Source organism: Epargyreus clarus, unplaced genomic scaffold (assembly GCF_041222505.1).
Source record: "Epargyreus clarus isolate Ecla_fem2 unplaced genomic scaffold, WU_Ecla_fem_2.2 ptg000034l, whole genome shotgun sequence".
Lineage (NCBI taxonomy): Eukaryota > Metazoa > Arthropoda > Insecta > Lepidoptera > Hesperiidae > Epargyreus > Epargyreus clarus.
The window spans coordinates 4,871,677-4,894,315 of NW_027332239.1; the positions used below are offsets into that span (position 1 = coordinate 4,871,677).

Here is a 22,639-nt window from a genome sequence, read left to right on the forward strand (position 1 = left end):
AATTTCATAGTAAACGATGTGACAGGTGATTACGTCGAAATCTCTTGAATCTCCCAAGATGCACCAGTGCCACAGACGAAACCGGACACTGCGTCTTACAAGGCTAATGGTTTCTACAAGGACTTTGATACTACAGTGGCCAGGCGGTCAGTTTGTGGCAAATCTTAGTTTGTGTACCCCATTTTGTAATGTTTTAGTATTACAATTTAGACTTTTTGTGAATGGGACATGAATAACATACTCTTAAAAGTAATTAATACGTTTCAGTGTTTTAGTGGAATGTTTAATAGATTTCCTTTAATAGCATTGTTTTGACATTATGAATGAGGCTGGTTTTGAAATCCCGTATTATTATTATTTAATTAATGTTTTGACTTTTTTGATTGACTGCCGTTTTTATATTTATTTTAAGTATATATTTTTAATCTAGTCGATAAGTTTTATAGAGCATGCATTTGTGACCTGTACCTTTACCATGAGTTTTTACGTTTTCACAAATATGACTGTTTTGGTATTTGTTTACGTATTGGCCCATACAATTTCCAAGTTCTGATACAATCCGTTAGAGGCGCTGATTGGAAATTATTTGGGCAAATACAAATACCCAATACCATACCCATACCATACCCATACCCATACCCAGTCATATTTGTCAAAACGTAAAAACTCATGGTAAGGGTACTGTTGAGATTTACTTCAGTATGTTAATTAGTAATAACTTTTTAATGTTAATGTTACTGTTACAGGGCGCGAAGGCGAGACCAGCCAACATACAACCGCATACGCTTTTAGACGTCATAACATTAATGTTACGGTAATTAACAAATATCGAACATAAGTTAACTGACCGACTGAAGTTTCGGTTTCGGCCAAAAATCGGCAAAACTTTTCGACATATCGATACCTTAATTCAGCAATCGCAAATCAGCCAACTCCACTTTTTGTCAAAATGTTATTTTTATTTATTTTCATAATAAATGGCGTTGAACGAAATCAAAATAATAATAAAAAAAAAAATTTGAAATAGTGGCGTTGGCTGATTTTCGAATTAAAGTATCGATATGCGAAAAATACGTCCGTGTACTTTTAGATTGCATTTGTCTGTTCTCCGGCGTATGATTAGCAGGCGTTTCTTGTGTACTTAGTCTTCAGTAACTCGACTAGTCTCGACTGATAAGCCAGATGTTTTATGTATCCTTATTGATGAATAGATGTAACTTAATGGTATGCTTCTATTCTACGAATGTATATATTTTCGTAAAGTTTATAGTTTCGGCCGTAACTACGACGTAACCGAAGCTTCGTTACCGGTTTCATTTTCGGCTGAGAAATCAGTTTCGGTAGGTAATAATTAATGATATTCGTATAGGCTATTGTAGGAACCACGAGCATGGATAGCATGCTCGCTCGAGCTTATAATTTTGTAGCGATAGTTCGAGTATGGACGTAGTGACACTTAGTCACATAACTGTTATAGTTATTGATTTACTAAATATAAATAACGAATAAATTGAGCATTTTTATATAAGTTATAGTTATTGATTTACTAAATATAAATAACGAATAAATTGAGCATTTTTATATAACTGGAACAATACTTTTAAAAACATTTTAAAGTTATTCCGTTTGAGAGCGCGTTTATACCGCATTTTGGCATTCTAACGCCTCGTGAGGCGTTATATTGTCATATAACTTACAGTGCTAGTTAGGTATATGTAATTTAACATGTTAACTATTATTAATAACTAGTATTCTACATTTTAATATGAAACATAGTTTATGTTTGCGTAAATCATACTCATCAGTTGTACTACATTTTTATGATAAGGTCTATGCGATTTTCCTAAATAATACAAAGCTCGGTAAAAATCTATGCTAGTAGGTTTAGTAATGATATTACGAGGTAACAGTTTATAGCTGTGGTCAGGACCCTTTTTAGCAACACGAAAAATAAAAGTCATTAAGATAGGATCACAATTAGTCCTCGAAATTTCGTTCTAGGAAGGCTCACGGGCCGCAAAGAGAGGATCGCGGACCAAGTACGGCCCGCGGGCTGCAGGTAACCGAACGCTGGCTTATAGTATTATGTATAACTTGTTTCAATAAAGAATGGAATGCAAAATGACTGATTCTTATTTCTCTCGCTTACACATTATAGAGTACCAGCAAGGAACAAAAACGCCGCTATTTTGCAAGAAATCTTTGTTGAAATAGGCTAAAGTGATTGTGTTGGTATATAGTGTAACTTATAATACTGAGCAACGCTGTTGATTTTACTTATTAGTTTTCTTTATTAAATTTTATATTAAATTATTTTCATTCTGTTGGAAATAATATTTGTAGTAGTAAGTTCTATGAGGTCAATAGTGTTTGAAGAGTCTATCTACCTCTCTTAGTATGAATGTATAAATATGAACGGCGTAAATGTATAAGAGTTAACAGTGTAAGGTTTTATTTTTTGTAAGCAATGCGATATTTATTTGTATTTTGTATTTTAACTGTTTTATAACTATGAAACTAACGGCACCCAGTATTTTATTTTGTAATAGCTGCTTTTCACGAATTATTTTATGACTATGATTTTATGTTGTTGATTGTGTCATTAAATATCATTAAATTGTACATTATTATTATTTATTTTGCGAATTTTTCACTGTTGACATGTAAATTGACTATATCTAGTCCGATTTATTTATGTAAAGGAATCCTTTTAGATATTTTACTTTCATGCTTTGTCGATATAGAACTCTTAAAGTGTTGTGTGAATTGAAATTTACTTTTAAGCATACTTTTGACAATGTTGCTATGATATTACTTGTTTTTAATTTATAAATAAGGCCTTCTTCAAATATATCCAGTTTTACAAGTTTCCATATTTTACCAGTGCACATTTGTATATACATTACTTTATTAATACGTCATTTTCTTTAGTAAAGAGGATAAGACATGTCATGAAAATAAACTTAGTTTTATTTAATAAATTTGTCGCTTTTTAAAATTTTTAATAAGATTTACTTACTAAGTGTTTAAATATTCCTGTAATTAAATAAATTTTGTACAAGTAAGGCGTTTAGATTTAAATAAATTAAGAAGTATTCTTAGTTACATTTATTATTTTAATGGGTGCCATAATAAACGCTTTTTGTACATTCTTTTTTAAGACACTTTTAAAGTTTGCCGAAGACTAAAATAAAATAAGAACAGATATTTGTGTTTTTTTTATTTATTCTAAGACCTGTTTATTTTATTCGTTAATATACTTTTGGTAGTAGATAAATCAAATCAAATATTTTTTAATTCTAAATAGAGGAGCATATTCGACTGGAATGCGAAGTGTTATTCGGCGGAAATCTTAAGGAAAGTCGTGGAAAATCGGGCACAATTTTGTGTCACCGCTGGTGGAAGACACTTGTCAGACATCATATTTTCTAATTGGCAAAAAAAGTTACAGGTAAAGTAACAGTAACGACTACAGAAAGATTTCTCTTACTCATTTTTTTTATTCATTACAAAAGTTGTTCCAAAACAAAATAGGGTGATTAATTTTGCACCACCCTATACATACGAGTATGTATATTAACGTATCCTGAAAAAATACGTAGCATTTACGTAAATATAACGGGGAGGAGAAATGTATACTTAACTATGTTTCAAGTTAGTTATAGAGAACATAACTACGTTATTTACTATTACGAACTACCGTAATGCTATGCACCGACTAAAATTTCCCTCTCTCGTTAAATATTAATAAGTTTAGTTTCCTGCTCCTACTTTATACAATCTGCGAGTCAAAATCAAATTTATTTAACCTCCTTTACATTTTAATAAATGTTTCTCCAAATTTTATAATTTTTGAGAAATTAGTATTTGAATAAGTAAATATTTAAGTTATTTAATATTTCAATAACCGAAGGAGGTTTAATATGTGTATTTTTTCATATATTGAAACGAGTATGAAGTCCATCTGACGACTGATATGGGTGAGAAACACCAGATAGGATTAGATTCCTGACGTCGACTAAAGAGCGTTTCTAACTTAAGGTAGAACGCCTCGGATAAATACAACATTCTTCAAACCGGAACACAGCTGCAATTAAAATTGTTATTAGGCTGAAATAGGATGTGTTAGTGGTACCTCAGGGGTTGAACCATCAGTTCAGCGCAGCGAAGCCTGGGAGGGCATGATCACCTTTTGCGACATAGTCATGTCCGCGAAGGAAGACGCCGAGCGAGCTAGGGAGCGCGCTGAACCCGCTCGGAGGAGGAGTCGCCGCGGGCGTACATAACGCCCACCGGCGCGGGGTCCCGGTAGTTCCGGGACCAGAATAGGGCTACGGTATCTCCTGCCTGTCGTAAGAGGCGACTAAAAGGGGCTTCCGGGGTTGCGGGTCGTAAGAGTGGGAGCTCGAACCGCCCGGACAGCGACCCCGGGAAGGACGGCGGTATGTGTGGTCACATACCGTTGTGCACACCAGACGGTGTGGCGAGCGTCACACTCGCCTGGGAGGAGCCCGATGGGGCAACGTGCTAAGAGGACTCCGGTTGCGTTCCTCTGGAGATCCCGGAGTCCTCTACGCAGCGCAGAGGACGTCCACCGGGGGGGTTTTAGTGCGGTAAGAATCCCACATAACCCCGTGCCGCTCCCACGGCACAGGGTACCTTTTGAAGGTTTCCCCCTCGTAACAAAAAAAAAAAAAAAAAAGGGGTTGAACCATCAACCAACACCTTTAAATACATTTTTATCGCTTACATATTATAAGAGACAAATGGAATGTTAATATAAAACAAACAACAACAATATGATGAAGTGATGTGCTGTCATTTTGGATTACAGTTCTAACTGAAGCAAATCATATCTAAATATCATATTTAATATGGAAATTAATAATCATATATAAATATGGATAATATGGAAGCAAATCATATCTAAATATGATAATTAGATATGATTTGCTTCCATATTTTATTATATATTTTTTTGCTTAACCAAAACACGATATCATAGAAATAGTCATAAATATTATGATTACTGCATTAAAAATTAAAGCAAAAATTGTATCCCATAGTCATTATGTCGCTATCAAACGGAGGCATTCCGACAAGAGCTTGGAGATCTCATTTGCAATGAGAGCGTCGCAATGAGATATTTTAATGCAAACCGGCAAATACCGGTGCATTTACCCGATATGGAAATTATTGTAGAATCTACATTTAATGGAATAGTAGGACTTATTTGAAAATAAAGAAAGATAATCCTCAATAACAAGCACAACGATAACATAGCTATTGAAAACACGAACGCTTTTTTAATTTTGAAAACAATATATTGAATAAGAAGAAGAATTAAAAGAAATACGATGAAATTATAATAATATATATTTATTACTTACAGATTATTAAATTCTATGTTTAATATGTTATTAGTAAATGTCGTTATAACAGTTTTTTAAGAAACATCCAATGTCTCATTATACATACCCTGGTTTGTCTGATGTCAAATTTTCCGATAATAAGTGCACTAGCGTGTCTTCTAGGAAAAACGGGGAAGATAATTTAAGAGCAAGAATTACAGCTCGTATATATTTTTTTATTGGAAAAATAGTGCAAAGGTCTTTCTAGTGACAATTATTTAGTATAGCTTGCAATAAACTTTCTTCTAGGAAAACGGGAATGAAAAGTGTGCAGCGCATAAATAAGAGAACCTTGATGCAATTTTAAGCTAAAAATAGTTCACTACGAATGAATTTAATATATGATCTTCGAGGAAACCAATAAAAATACAGCTGTATAGTAAATTTAGATTTTGTTAATTAAGTTTTTAAATTAAACAATATTAAAAGTTAATCCCACTAATTCGCTGCTTATTGGTGTGCTAAACAATAATTTGTTAAAATTAATATCCCAGCTGGCCTATTCGCGCGAACATAAAAAATATATCAGAAACATGCGATTTTAAATTGTATAAAATTTACAAATTAAACGAATATAAAATCAAATTTCGCTAATTGGCCGCATGTTTGTGATTTAAATATTAATTTACTGCTTAAATTAATATCTCGCCCGGTCTATTAGCGCGGGATAAATAAATAGGAGAAAGATGCAAATTTAGATTGTATTAAATTCACAAATTAAACGAGTATAAAATCAAATTTCGCTAATTGGCCGCATGTTTGTGATATAAACAATAATTTACTGCCAAAATTAATATCTCGGCCGGTCTATTAGCGCGGCAAGAGTCGAAGGGCGGGAACTTTAACGTTGGAGCAAAGCTTAGGGTCAAACCTCAAAATTGTAATTCGATAGTTCGGAGACGCTGTAAATTACACTGTTGATACCAGGGTTGCCAACTGTGCTATGTATTATAATGGTATACATTATTTATTATCCTTACTATCTGTACTACGGATATAACATTAGAAAGTAGGTTATGGGAACCTATTTTCTAATCTTATAGAAGTACCTATCAACAATACTAAGAATAATAGTGTTAACGTTTGTGTAGATAATTTTTTTTTCAATATTTCGAATATAACATTGAATTTCATTGTAATTGCTAATAAGATGCTTGTAACAGTAATTACAATTCAATATATAAATCATACAAACATTTCCAAAACACTGTTAGGGAATAATAGGTTGATGTTACAAGGCTCCGAAAAGTTATAATTTTACTTAATAACTCATTAAAATGAAGCAAACACTACGTACATCACAAATGATAATACATCCTTCTCATTATATATATATTATATGAGAGGAGACCAGTGCCCAGCAGTGGGACAGTAATGGGTTGATGATGATGATGATAATACACGCGACGTAAAAACTATAACTGTAATCATTACATACAACATTTTCATTTTAATTTTAAAGCCGGGAGAGTTAAGTAGTACCACCAACGGTAATTTAGAGCAAGGATCCACAAACAATAAGCACCTGAAGTTGTATCTCAACAAACTCGGTCCTTCAGAAAGTTCGCAAGTAAGACACTGGCCGCTCGCTGCCCGAAACTTTGGAATTACACGTGTTTCCCAGAACAAAGGAGACGGTAATTAGAGAATTAGAAGGTATAACTTGTACTGGACGTGTGTTATGCATACTAAAATACTAAGAATTTACTTTTATCAAAAATAAAAGAGGAATACTAAAATATCTCTATTTAGGCATGCATATCGGCAAAGGACGTTTTCGATTTCCATTGACGTACAGTCACGATCATAATTATATGTATGGGCACATTAGCAAAAATACCTGTCGTAAGAACGAGTTTAGTAATATCTGCCTGCACGAACTCAGCAAAAATATCTGACATTAACAGGCAGCGTATTAAGAGGCATCAAAAATGTGTGATGAAAATGTTCATTAAATAATTGTGACTACCTCACGAAACAAAAATAGGTGACGTGTACTCGTATGAGTGATTTATTATATATTCGGAAAAACCGAATTTATATCTGATCGTCTCATAATGTGCCTAAATAGGATTAAAAATATATAATCAATCTCCTTATATAGGGTTGTTTTACTCCTTGTCATAGAAGTAAGTACTAAGTTAGAATGCCTCGTGAGAACTCTTTTCAAACCAGAACACAGTAGCGCACACTGAACTTACAAATGTCTGCAAAATATCTTCGTAATATGTTTGTCTCACTTCTTTTTATAATAACACTAGTGCACTTAATACCTGTACGCTGTATAATTTATAACTAGGTGTCTCATACATAATCGGGAACCATCTAATCCATGCGCAAAATCGGGATTTTAGTTAACATTAAAACAGAGTGGAAGTGGAATTTAAAGGTAGTTACGTAAATACTGGACAAACTATGAAATTTTTACTTGGGAATAAGCTAAAAATATTTTATATTATTTTCTACTTGTTTAAATTCAAATAAACCATACCGCAGTCTTACAAAATAGTTTCCATTTTAAACACTTCCTTAAGTTATCGATACATTCATGTTTTTACTAAAGTTGTTTATTTTCAATGTATTTTCTTACAAATCGTTACAGTAGCTTTTAATTAATGGAATTAGCAAAGAAATAGCATTAATGTTTACTTTATTATACCTACCATAATAGCTCCTTCAAATATGTAGATTTAACGTTAATGAACCATTAAATTGGAGTCTGCAAAATATTCACCAGCAATAAATTCTAACTTTAAATTAGAAACTGCTTTATGCAGATGACTACACGGTCCTCGTTCGAACATAGTAAAACATGGTACAAGACATATTTTATATACTCTTATGCTTAATTGCATGTCACAAAAATAAAGTTCTACTGCTTAAAATGTTCGCCTAATCTGTACCCTTAGTATGTGTTTTACGTTTTAACAAAAAGGACTGTTTCTGTATTTGTTTACGTATTTGCCCATACATTTCCAATCAGCACCCCTAGTGTCAGTACCAGGAAATGTATGGGAAATACGTAAACAAAAACAACAATTCGCCAAGTACGAGTCGAACTCGCACATGGAGGCTTCCGTACCACCATTATTTTTTACTTATTTTTATTAATGTTATTATTTTAACAACAATGCTTAGATATATGATACAACAAAAGGTGGTGTTGGGGTGATGTTGAATAATACGTAAACAACGTCTAATAAAATAACTATATTAAAATATGTTTTATGGTTCTTATTTGTATTTATTATAATACCAGTTAGTAAACGGATTGTAAAAAAATCAACCGTCTTCTTAGTACGATTTAAGAGTTAGATCGAAAAATACCGGTTTGTTGTATGGAGACCCGCTTTAATATTCAACTTTTACGGTTCCAGAGATTCAGAGTTCCAGAGTTGACAGACGGACAGACGGACAGACAGCGAAGTCTTAGTAATAGGGTTCCGTTTTTACCCTTTGGGTACGGAACTCTAAAAACAGTATTTTTTTGTAAAAACGTAAAACCTCATACTAAGGGTACTGTATCTGTATTTTGTCTTTGAATTTGACTTTGACATACGAACGTACTATTACGTAAACATGCGCTTCATAGGCTAATTTTAAACTGAAAAAAATACAGATTGAAAAGAATATGTAAGGGACTTAACTCTTAAAGATATCTGTGAAAAATTTCGGAGGTCATTTTTCGTCAATAAAGTACGTAAGTAAATTCAACTATGAAATAATAAAAAAAAAATAAGAACGCTATTATGTACTAGAACTATGTAGAAAAGCTTTCAGATCTTTAACTTGTATCTTTAACCTTAATCCTTAACGCCAAATATTACAGCTACAAAGAGCTGTTAATCTCTTGATAATTTTGCTGCTATTTAAACTGCTATATTATTAAAAATACCCGCGTAACAACTGAAAAAGCTGATCCACATAAACATTAGCACAAATTCCTTCACCGTATTACAGCTAACTGGATCCGACTACAAAATATAACAATTTCCGCAGAAGCATACTAAATTATAACTTTACCATACAAAATCGGCTAACTCCGTGCTAAAACAGGTAGTTGGTAGTACATTTATTAAAGCAGAGCAGATGAATACCCGTGTCCGGCTAGTTTAGAGGCGAGCAAAGTTTAATACTGCAAATTAATGAATTTCACACCGACTACCGCTAGGACACTGTCCCCGCAGTTGTATTGTTTTGTCGCTACGAGATATATAATAGAAAATCTAACTAAAAGTTCTGACCTGTAATAATAGCAAACACACATTAAACACACACATGCACACACTTACGCACACTTAAAAATATCGAAACTCAGAACAGAGATCTTATTAATGACTTTTATAGTAATTATCTCATAGAATAACAATAATTACTCTGAGAATTATCTATATTTCTGAGTGTCAAATCCGTAACCCTGGGATTGTTATTGACAGCTGCACCAGTCATTTATATACTCGTAGTTACAACGAAAACATTAATGAACTTTATTTGGTCGTGTTATAATTTCCCGCACAGACCCGCATTTTAAGTATGTCATCAGCCAGAAACAGCCAGATTGCAGCAATATCGATATTATGCTAAATAACTATTAAAAAAATAACCCGACGGTTTAAGAATATAGCTCATATTACTTCCAAAATTTAGACGAAGCAAAGAATACCTCATATGACAAAATCTGTCAAGTTGTGCGTGCGAAAGAATGAGACATACCTACATAACTATACATGCGATCGAGGAACATTATCCTTCGCAGTTGGAAAGAAGTTAAATATCTTAATTATATTCATTAGAATACATTGCGTAAATATAACATTATAATAACAATCTTAAGTAACATCAATTCAGAAGCAAATTCAATTCGTCCTTCACCATGTTCGCGTGTACTTGATAAATATTAAATCCTCATCCATAAAATTATGCTAGTTTGTTTAGCATATTACGATACGAATAACGTTATTATACCTACCCCATTATCCTCTATTTGCCCTTTTCGTATTGCTGTTTATTACATTCGCAACACATGGAGAGGACGTTAAAATTGTATTCACGTCAAGCGAGCGTGCCTCAAACAATATTAATATCTATTATTTTGAGGGCAAGAGGTGCCTCTAAATTCACATTCAGTGTAAGATCATTTCGTTAGTAATATTATTAAGACATAATAATGATATAAGTTTGAATACTATTTTCAGAATATACCTACATACAGTTTATGCGCTCATTATAAGTATTTTTTGAATTAACTAGAGAATTGTAGTAAAATATAAATCAATATGTGACACTACGGAAGTGCCGGCAGAAGTGAAATCTTTTGAATCCTGAACAATAAAATGTAATAAATAAAAAAATAATCTGACGCCCATAGACATATTGTTTCTGCTGACACCGGATGACATTTTGAATTTTGCAGTTTGCTTTGCCTTATGAATTTTCGACCAGGTCACGTGTCCTGACGCAAGTTTAACATTTTTTACCTACCAAATGATTTGCAGAAGGCCGCTAAAGAAGTTTCACTTAAAAAAACATAAAAACTGACTGCTTAAACATATTCCTATTCATTGCCGCAATTTAGACGAATCATCCGAACAACACCATAACATATGTTAAAATCCATCAAGCTGTTTGAGTTGCAGGACCTGTCAAAGAATGAGACGACTTTTTTTTTCTAGCGTTAAGATGTTCTGCAATTCACTCGAAGGATGTTGATGCTAACTGACTTACATGTAAAGCGATCATTTTGTTCCTCAGGAGCGGTAAAATATCTGTGATTTATCTCAGGTTTAATTCGCGATTTATATGGAGTTGGTTACAGATATCCATGGGCAATGACCACTTACCACCAGATAGATTGCATCGTTTTCCAATTTAATACAATAAATATAGTTAAAATATTCTTATAAGTACGTACAAGAAACAAGTTTTTAAAAAACACAATAACACATAAACTGACAGTTTCTGATCAGCAGTTAGGTGCCACCAATTACTATAAAAACTTGAAAGTAAACGAGTAACTACCTATCCGGAACTACCCGTTCGTTGCTTGTCCCTGTTGTTAATTAGAAAGTAAAGTTCCTATTAAGTCAGTTTTATTATGTTTAAGACGTAAAACAGTTTTATAACTTCAAAAACGTAATTAAGTTACTATTGATTACAAGGGAAATTATTTGTAGCAATTCAGAAGCGCTATAACATTCCTGCTTTAAGTTCAACTGTGCTATAGCACTGCGGTGTTCCAGAGGTCTACTTTTTACGTTATCATGATCATCATCATCATCGTCAACCTATACTGTCCCACTACTAGATATGGGTCTCCTCTCAAAAATAAGAAGGATTAGCCAACAGTCCACCGCGCTGGCCAAGTGTGAATTGATAGACCTTACATACCTTTTTTTGTTAACGAGGGTGAAACCTTCCAAAGGTATCTGGTGCCGTGGGAGCGACACAGGGTTATGTGGGACTCTTACCGCACTAAAACCCCCCCGGTGGCCGTCCTCGGCGCTGCATAGAGGAGTCCAGGATCTCCAACGGAACGCAACCGGAGTCCTCTTAGCGCGGCCCCGTCGGTCTCCGCCCAGGTGAGCTTGACGCTCGCCACACCGTCTGGTGTGCACGACGGTATGCAACCAGACATACCGCCGTCCTTCCCAGGGTCGCTGGCCGGGCGGGTTGAGCTCCCACTTTTGCCGTCGGCAACCCCGGAAGCCCCCTTTTAGTCCCCTCTTACGACAGGCAGCGGATACCGTAGCCCTATTCTGGTCCCGGAACTACAGGGACAGACCTTACATACCTAATTGGCCAAATGCTAGCCAAACTCGTACACGAAGGGCTCTGTACCATCAAATTTAGCCTTTTTTTAACTTTTCATATTGTAACTACAGACGCACAGACAAAGACAGGCTTAATAATACAGTGTTTTCATCGGTTGTATCGAAAAAAAGTTTCAAAATAAACATGATAATTTGTTGGGTAAGTTATGACAATAGTAAAAAAGAACGCGACATACTAATTTCCTGCTTCTATTATATAATAAAACACGTTATTATATTTCGATCCTATAAACTACGTAGCACAAACAAAACTGAGGAAAGCGAGCCATTCAAGTTTTAACTACTCGCCCACTGGTTGTCTTTAACGTTAATTAGCGACGAAAAACAAAAGTTTTCCATTCTAAAACTTTGTCTGTGGCGTTACAGAACTGCATTGTGTTTATCTGAAAGATATTGCGATTTAATTAACACTGAGTTTAATGAAATGTTGTTAATAGTCTTTGCTTATATTATATTCTTTTAATTTTTTTTTTTTAATAGCAATTCTTCTATCTACTCTCTTTAATTGAAAGTACATCGTCTATCTGTCTATTTGTAGTTTTTTTTTTTGTATAATATACTGTAGCAGACGAGCATGCAGTCCGCCTGATGGTAAGTGGCTACTGCCGCCCATGGACATCTGTAATCAACCCCAGATAGGATTAGATATTCCTAACTGAGGTCGGCCACAGATGCGACGCTACCCCTGAGGACTAAGCTGGAACGCCTCGGAAAAATATGTCTCCCTTACTACACCCTTCAAAACGGAACACAGCAGCGCCTAACACTGCTGTTATTAGGCAGAAATAGGTGTGGCGGTAGTTCCGCCGGATTCGAACCACAAAGGGTTCTACCACCCAGAAATCTTATTCGTTCTCTTATTTGCGATTACTTGGAACATTTTTACTAAAATCGTACAGGTTATGATGAAATTTTATAATATGAAAATATAGGAATGTCGAGTTTGTAGGTACAATACTTTGTGCTTCCACTCTAAACCATCGCCACACCTATTTCTGTCTAACAACGTGTGTTAACTGCTTCTCTGCTTTGAAGGTAGTGGTAAATTATCTGAGGAGTTCCAAGTTAGTCCTCGGGGTAACAACACGTCAGCGATCGACCTCAGGTGAGAATCTTAATTTAACTTATCTTAATTACAGATTTTCACGGACCTTGTCATATTCCATCAGGTGGAATACATTATCTTCAACTACTTCTTATACATAAATAATAACTTGATAAACTGTAAATTTATAGCGTAATCAATATTTCATATATAAAATTTACGTTAATTATTTTTATGAAGTATTTTTTATCGGTACTTATCCGTGTTAAAGTCAATTCTATTCACAACCAGTATTTAAAAGTAAAATAACCTTGTTCATAACAAAATTAAAATTAACATTGTGAAAATTATAGAGTTTTATCTTATAAAATTTACGTGTGCCTTTTTCTATTCAAAACTTTTGAATAATTTCGCTTTTAGTATAACACGACAAATTTTACCCTATTCGAGGTCTCTAACAACTTAGAAAGGAACTTATACGTAACGAAAAATAAACGAAAGTTAAACCGTTCAAAACAAAATTACGTAAAACATACTTTCTTCGTATATTTAAGTATTTCTAACTATTTTTAGTAGTTTTGTTACTTGTACCCAGGTCACGTTGCAGTAGGTACCTAGAAAGTGCAACATCAACATTTTAAACTTTAATTTACGTCCTTACTCGTAAATTTGCGATAAAAATAGCTGAGCACCGTTGAATATATTTAGGGCAGCTTTGACCTGAGTTTAATGACTCCTATTGACTCTACGATAAAGCTACCTCGACTGAAGTTATAATTACATTTGTTATAGAATAACGTCGTTTAATAGACGCGTGTTTCATGAAAAATGTGTTTGGAAAATACTTTAACATTGTATACTTTCACATGTGTTATCATTAACGGTTAGTTATTCGATGTTTTTATATATTATGTAATGTTTGTCAAATGGTTCTTGAATTAAAGGATATATTCTTATTGCGGAAATACAGTCACGTCCAGTTTTGGGTTATACCAGCAAATAGGCGCTGTTTTTTAAGTCAGGTAGCCTAGTCAGTGAATTTGCCTTAATCAATATATTCTAGACATTTTCTCAGTCCATATAAATGTCAATACAATAGCTACAAGTCAGACACGCTTTGTATAATTATGTGAACGGTTACAGATGCACGTCTGTAATCATTGAATATAACGTGGGCTACATGCTAAAGTCTTATTTTACACTACATTACGTTACTTCAAGCAGCGAAAACACAAACAATATTAAATTCGAATGTCGCTTACGTTTAAAAAGTGTGCGTTTTTACAACTGACTAATGTCCAGTTTTTGTCGTGCAATGAATGGCTATCTTTATACGTATCATTGTTTTTCTGCGACTGTTGCGGGCATTCCGCCAGTATTTTAATTGAATAACCGCTGCAGGATATTCTTCTAACATATTGTGATAATAAATATGAGTGCATTTTACGTCGGAAATACATTTGCGTTTCGTATGAAATATCACCATATATAAATTTTAGGACTAAAATGTATGGTATCGTGTGTTTTCCATTAACTCATTTGCTTAAATAAAAACAGACAAGTTTAGAAGTATCGTATAGCAATATTTATTTTATGTCCCACTGGGAATAAATTGGGACACACAATTGAGGAGAGCCTGAAATATATGAGTAATCTAAAAACTTACTCTGTTATTAATCAATTTAAAGTAGTGGTCATCCAGTTCGAAAATTCAACATTTTTCCAAAATTGTTTTGAATACAAATTGTGGTTTGATTTAATGTTCATCAATAGCAGAAAATAATAAGTAATATTCCAATAGGTAATAAATAATAGGTTTTTTGCTTAAATAAATATAAATTACAACATGTTAGTAAAGTATATTAGTTTGATTTATATGTATGCATAATCTTATGTAGATTACATAGATAAGTATAGATATCTCACCGCCTTGTAATTGAAAGAAGCTGTCATGGTATAATTTACGCGGAGCTATGCCGACATGCGCAGTTGAGTGGTGCAAAAACACGAAATCGAAGAAAAAGTGCGGAGAGATATTGTTTCATTCGTAAATGATCTAAAATCTACATTTTTTTAATATTTTTCATACACGAAAGTAGATGACAGTGACAATTTCAATTGTCAAAACTGGTTACATTTTCTTGTTAGGAGTTAGTAATCTTTACTAAACTATGGTAGATTATAATATCTATTTCAATTGAAAATAACAGCTAGGGTAATACACTATACATTTTCTTAACAGCTAATTCGGACCGGATAAAGAGAAATAACTTTATTTATTTCTAAGAAGTTTAAAAATGGAATACAAACTGGTACAATAACACCGGAAAACATAAAAGGCTTGAAGCTCCGAGTTGCTTAACTTCCTGCGAACTGTCATCAAACTTTTTAATAGGCTGCTTCGTTATACTTATATTAAATTTGATTCGAAATTTGAATTTGTATTGTTGTTTCAATTTCAAATCCTTGAATAAATTCTAGATGAATGATTGGATAATTTCACCTTAGTATGAGTTATTACGTTTTTACAAAAATGACTGTTTTGGTATTTGTTTACGTATTTGCCCATACATTGCCAATCAGCGCCCCTAGCGGATTATATCAGAATTCATTGGAAATATATAGGAAAAAACAAAAACAGTCATTTTTGTCAAAATGTAAAAACTCATACTAAAGTTACCGGTCCCGGGTTCGACTCTGGACGTATAAATCTTCAATAGAGTTTTCTGTGCTAAGCCGGAGCATTCGGGCAAATATTTAAGGATGTAAAAACCGTTCGGGATTTGTATCTGAAGGCAGCATCTCTACACCTGTTTCTGCCTAATTATGAACGTGTTAAGCGCTATCATGTTCTATTAGGATTGATCTGGTGAGGAAGGCCACTTACTCGAGGCACCCTGACTTACGTTCACTATTTGAAGCGATCATTCCAAATTTTGCCTGTAAAGAAAAAAATATATTTGTTAGTATGAAGAAATGTACTGTCAAATGTCAATCTTTGGTATGAAGATATAACCAAATGTCAAGCGTTGTACTTTAATCTATAAGTAACCTCATGTAGGACTCTGATCATACCTAAGATATATATAAGTATAGATATCTCACCGCCTTGTAATTGAAGGAAGCCATTTAATGGATGTCATAGTGTAATTTACGCGGAACAATGCCGACATGCGCAGTTAAGTGGTTCAAAAACACGAAATCAAAGAAAAAGTGCGGAAAAATATCGTTTCATTCGTAAATGACCTAAAAAGTACATTTTTTAAAAAAATTGTTCAAACACGAAAATAGATAACAGTGACTATTTCAATTATCAAAACTGGTTACCTTTTCTTGTTAGGAGTGAGTAATCTTACTGGAAAGCATTATTGTTAGTTACCAAACATTCATAAATAAAACATAGTACTAAAATGTACGTTTTTGCATCCAAAATGTCCACGAAATAACATCAATTTAAATTGATTCAGTTAGCGTTAATGTTCACTCGATGACATTCGACATGACTCGTATGCATACATTATGCTAATGCATCCCCAATTGTCGCGGTTATAATATTATTGTTATCGATTTTGGCACAAAATTTATGACTAGAATATTGTTTAATGCCCCGTGCTAGTGAAACGATTTTTTATTGTAAATGACAATGTAGCTAGCGGACGGGTTACCTGATGGAATGTAGTCACTGTTTCCTATGGACATTTGCAACACCATAATAGTCTCCGATGCATCGCTGGTTTTGTAACAGTTTTTTGTAAACCTTTTTCAAAGAGTCCCATATTATAATGCTTGGCGAATACCGCATAAAGTTCATTCTACATCTTGCATATTCGTGGCAAGATCACTCGTGTAAACCAAACAAAAGAAGACTGTCAAGAGTTCAGTTGGTTTGAATGAAATTTCATTATTCTTCTTGTAGAGCCGGTAGTACACGCAAAGGGAAACTATGCCCTCCATAAGCTTGAAGGTTCTAACCGACTGTAGGACCTCAGGTCATTGCCGATTCCAAACGCGTATTTTTGCACGGAGTCAAGTGGGTTAAGTTAGTTTTGAGGCGTTCCTGCCCAGAAATGCAAGCATTACTCCATGTAGGGTCGTACTTCACCTGTGCCTTATATAGCAGAAGGGGTTGTCCTGCAGTGAAGTACTGCTTCCCTCTGATCAAGACGCCCAGCCTTTTAATATCAATTTGGCTCTAACGTGAAATACGTGGCCTCGACGTAACAAATGAAAAGTTTCCTGACAAGAGTACGCTTGTTTTTAATAGGTTTTTGACGTGACAACGTCTTATAATTCGATGGAGCCGGCTGCACGCACCAAAAAAAAATGACTCATGCGGCGTTACCTCGCTCTGAGGCGTTCCATTTATGGATTCCATTGAAGTGCAAGAGCGCGGAACGAGCGACAAAGAGGCACAATCCTCTTGAAAAATGCAACCATTCCATCAGTATTTTCTTATAACATTGTGACGTTCAACTATCGTCAGTAAACCGACTTTACAGACAACTGATTTTTTTAAAATAAATTTATATATCCTAACTTTAAAACTATAGTAGTTTTCTCATGATGTTTACAGATACGTTGCAACGTGTACCAATTCGTTTTACCAACGCGGAAAGCATGAACGTGACTGAGTGGATGTTTATTACACTGAAGCCACGAACATGTTAAATTGCCTTGCCTCTTTCATGTAACTTCTCTCCTCTTTAGGAGTAAATAATTGTGCTCTAAGTTCAATAGTAACTATGTTAGTCTCACATACAATGAGTAGGTACAGAGTTTCGATTCTTGGGAAGACATCTTAATGACATGAATTTATGTTCTGAATTTAGATGTGTTATACATTTTTTTGTGATTACTTAGGAGCGTAGATAGCATTTCAACCTATTGCGGAGGGTCAATATTCCTCGAGCGTTTGTATGTAGGTCTCATTCTTTGTTTTAATTGTGTAAATTTAAAGAAAATCATTGCATGGAAATCAACGGTGGCGGTGTACTCTTTAATACTTTTAAATTTATGTGCTCCCATCTCCGACTTGTTTGGTCTAGGCTAACATAGACGTTACTGGCCCAGACTAATGTAATAACCATTATCAACAAGAAGCAAATAATATGATAACTATATAATACATAATTATTTTACTCTAATGTCAAGAACTCCGAAAATCCGAATCACCGAAACTTTGATGTCAAGAACCTCTCTAAAGCATTAAATATCTTAGAACACCTCATTACTTCGCCATAACTAAAGTATTGTCTTGTCTTTTTATAACTAAAACTCCACCACCATTAATGTCGAACTAAACGTGACCACCTCATGACAAAGTTGCCAGGTGTTAACTTTCCCACTTAAAAGCCTTTCACTGTCTTATAACATCTTCGGAGTTCGAGATTCGACACGTAAAAGTACTTAAAATCTCATTACCTTCCACGTGTCAAATATGCTACGTGCTACTCGGAGCGAATTTTACTAGAATGCTCTAGAAGTTTAGGTGCTATAGGAAAATTAGTTCCTAAATAATGTCTTTGATAATTGTCGAGTAATTTTAGTTCGTTATGGCCACTAAATATGCAAAATGTCTTCAAAAGTAAAAAAACGTGGATATTACTTTGGGTAAGTTATTGAAGTATGAATTGGCAATTTATGGATTTATTTTTTAATAGTCAGTGCTCTGGGCATTAACAAACACGATTGGTAGGTTCCTTTATGATTCAACTCTAAATGGAGCACCGCTACATCTATCTGCCTAATAACAGCAGTGTTAACCTATGCTGTGTTCCGTTTTGAAGAATGTGGAAACAGACATACTTATCTGGGACAGTTCAACTTTGTCCTCAGATGTCCTCAGTAGTCACGCACCTATGGCTGACCTTAGGTAGGAATCTAATCAAATCTGGGGTTGATTACAGGGTCGCCATTTAGCACCAGGTACAACTTCAACATTTAAAAAAAATGTAAAATCATTATTACCATAAAACATTTTATACAGTAAAAATCTTTTTATTATAATATTGCAAACCATTAATTCCGTGTGTCAAATATTGCGTCATTTTGCGTCTAGTTTACAGCGTCACGTCGGGAAACGGTGCGATACCGAAATTGCAATATGGCTCCCTGTAAGCTCATGATTACCTTCGCAGAACAAAGATGCTCGCTTTGCTGGAAATGGCTTACAATTTAATTGAAAATGATTAATTTAAAGCAGTGATTAGTAGAAGTACAAATCTTAATTAAGTACATTAGGACATAAAATAAAAAGAACAACCACACATCAGACACAGAGTACAACGTTAAATAAACGTTTATCCAAGCAGTGATAATATTCAACTTTAGCAAAAATACATTGGCCACTCTCTCTCATTTTTTATTATTTTTTCCAAATGATCAGTTGCTGTTGATCGCTTCACTGGCTGAAAGTGATGGTTTGTTTTGGTCACCGGTATTGTTGGTATTGTTGTAAAGACGAAGGGCAGGTTGCGGACAGTTATTGACAGAGTCCAGGCCTCTTGGTAAACTGGGATTGCGGCTGAACTAAGGGCAGTTCTTTATTTTGGATTATGGCCAGTTTCACGACATCTTTAAATAATAATAATATCATATTGGCCTAAACACACATTTTCTTTCAATTCCTAACATAAAATTCATCAAAAATTCATCCAAGAAAGATTGTTTCAGAAGCTCCAATATCAGATGCATGGAATGAATAATAAAATAAGGAAATACATGTATTTATCCATCTTGCTGACATGATTGAGCTGGATCAGTAATATCCCGTGAGACCAGATCTAGTTTCAATAACGATTTATCTAGTCTAGCTTGTATATTCTATCGGAGCTTATCAAATAGAGTATGCATAACAATATTTTACGTCGAAACCGTTATGGACGTAGAAACCAATAAAGTTTGTATAAGACGTTATAAGATGCATGTGGCTGGCTAGGAACGGTTATATATTCAAAAGATTCAGCAATATTCGATCTTTTTTGGGTTAACATTTCTTGGATTGGTGCAGATCCTATCTGAGAAACAGGCAATCAACGGTTGTGGTAGGTGGATATCGATCTAAGTTATATATAGCTTCTTCTGGAGTCCCTCAAGGCTCTCACTTGGGACCCCTACTCTTCAACATCTTCATTAACGATGTGGGCGAGTGTTTCCAAAATTCTAAGTATTACATGTTTGCTGACGATTTAAAATTCTTTAGGACTGTTAATTCAACTGAGGATGGATTGTTGTTGAGCGAAGATCTCGATAACCTGGTCTCGTGGTGCAAACTGAATGGCATGAGTTTGAATACCGACAAATGTCATGTAGTGCGCTTCAGTAGGAAAAACGTCCCGCTTACTAGATCTTATCTAATTAATGGGGTACCACTAAAAGAGGTTGATCACATCAGGGATCTAGGAATTATCCTCGACAGCAAATTACGATTTAATCTGCACATTGACCATATAATTAAAAAAGCTTTCAGAGTTCTGGGTTTTGTTCTTCGGAACTGTAGGGAATTCAAGAAGCCGGACACAAAAATAGCAATTTACAATGCACTCGTTCGTGGTGGCTTGGAATACGGCAGTGTTATATGGAACCCGCACTATGACATATATAACAAACGCTTAGAGTCTGTACAGAAGCGATTTCTATGGCACTTGTCTTATAATTGTAATTTGGCCAAAACCCTACCAAGTTATGATGACCGATTACAACATTTCCACCTAAAATCACTACTCCATCGTAGAAAGCTGCTGGACATCATGTTTCTGTATAAACTGGTGAATGGTTACATTGACGCTCCACACGTTTTGTCAGATCTATCGATATCTATTCCTAGAAGATTGCCCAGATATACAAAGTATACTCCATTTGTTCCAAAGTTCGCACGATCTAATCTAGGACATTACGCTCCTTTAAATAGGATACTTAGGAGTTACAACAACGTACATAACATAAATATAGGCAGTGAAAATTCATGCGACCCTGGGTCAAAACCAAACTCTGTTGATATCTTTTCAAATTCTCTAACATTGTTTAAAAAGTTAATTTCTGAAATAATTTAGATATATTTAAAGTTATCTTAATTTAAAGTTAATCTGTGTAAAGTAAGTGTGTTTATCTTGATGTATAGTCTTAAATTATTTAATAATATAATTAATTTATCGAATAATATAATAATAATAATTGATAATATAATTTAATCAAACTATAATTTTTTATCGAATAATATAATAATAATAATTGAATTATATAATTTAATCAAACTATAATTAATTTAAATTAAAAATATCACATCATAACCTGTATTCTCAATGTTGATGTTATTTAATTTGTAATCATGTTGTGAGTTAAGTTATCAGGAATGTATAATTTTTTGAATATTGTTATTTTTTTACATTTTTTTCCTAATAGCATTTTAGAATATAACTATAAAATATTGTTTAGTATGTAGTTGCTCAAGCTGTTCGCACCTGTAATTGAGGTGGCACTTAATTAAATATCTCAATGTTTTATCAAAATAATTTGTATGCATCAGTGTTCACCTTGTTGGTGCGACTTTTTAATAAATAAATAAATAAATAAAAATAAATAAATAAATAAATTAACATAATGGTATTATATGTCTAAATGTTTATGTGATTGCAACCTTCTGGACCTTGTCTCTTTTCACAAATAAGAGAGACCTAGAGCATTCACGACGCTGCTTCGCGGATTAGTGGAGGATCCGGTTAGTGACAACCCACGACCCGTGGTTTGAAATAACTCGTAAAATTTTTTAACGGGGTAATAATCGTCCAAAGATAATATCCGACATTACAGCTTAAAATTCTAACCTATACATGAAAGCGCATGTGATAATTAGACACTAACGGTCAACCATTCAAATTCTAATTCGCCCAATCTTGCTTAATTACTTATTTTTTACTTGGAGGTACATACTTGTTTTTGTCGACATGTTCCAAGCGCCTTTATTAGGAAATTTTTATGCTCCTTTATGCCTATATATTTGTTGTCGGAATATCATACCATTTCTAGTACGCAGGTCCACAGGCAGAGGATTTTAACTTATGAGTTTCATATGTAAATTTATTGCAGTCGACGCTAGGCTAATTTGTACCATAAATTTAGCGATACTTGTCTTTAGATGTTTAGCTAGGTTTAAAGAGAAATATGGGTCTAGCAATATCGAGATGTTGAACGACGTTTAATTAAATTGTATTATCTGCGTCCTTAGGGAATAGATTTAAAAATGTAACGGATTGGACGGTGCACAGGTATTTCGACAAATTGTATTGTGAACTGAAACTGCTGGAAGACTCCAATTTGGCTAGATGAATTAACCGTGCATCTAGTAAATGTACTAT

At 34.1% G+C, this 22,639-nt stretch overlaps 1 protein-coding gene and 1 long non-coding RNA gene across 4 annotated transcripts in view; one reads left to right on the plus strand and one right to left on the minus strand.

Moving 5' to 3' along the window:
• The window catches only part of LOC140756005 (uncharacterized), an 85,026-nt gene extending 82,127 nt beyond the window's left edge, over positions 1 to 2,899 (plus strand). For all 3 annotated transcript variants that reach the window (XM_073091393.1, XM_073091392.1, XM_073091394.1), the window contains one exon: positions 747 to 2,899. In XM_073091393.1, the coding sequence (XP_072947494.1) occupies positions 747 to 792 (46 nt within the window). In that variant the 3' untranslated portion in view covers positions 793 to 2,899. The remainder of the gene's footprint in view (positions 1 to 746) is intronic.
• LOC140756010 (uncharacterized) overlaps positions 1 to 13,051 on the minus strand; it is a 165,982-nt gene extending 152,931 nt beyond the window's left edge. The window contains exon 1 of the long non-coding RNA XR_012103858.1: positions 12,977 to 13,051. This is a non-coding gene — a long non-coding RNA (uncharacterized LOC140756010). The remainder of the gene's footprint in view (positions 1 to 12,976) is intronic.
• Between the last annotated feature and the right edge of the window lie 9,588 nt (positions 13,052 to 22,639).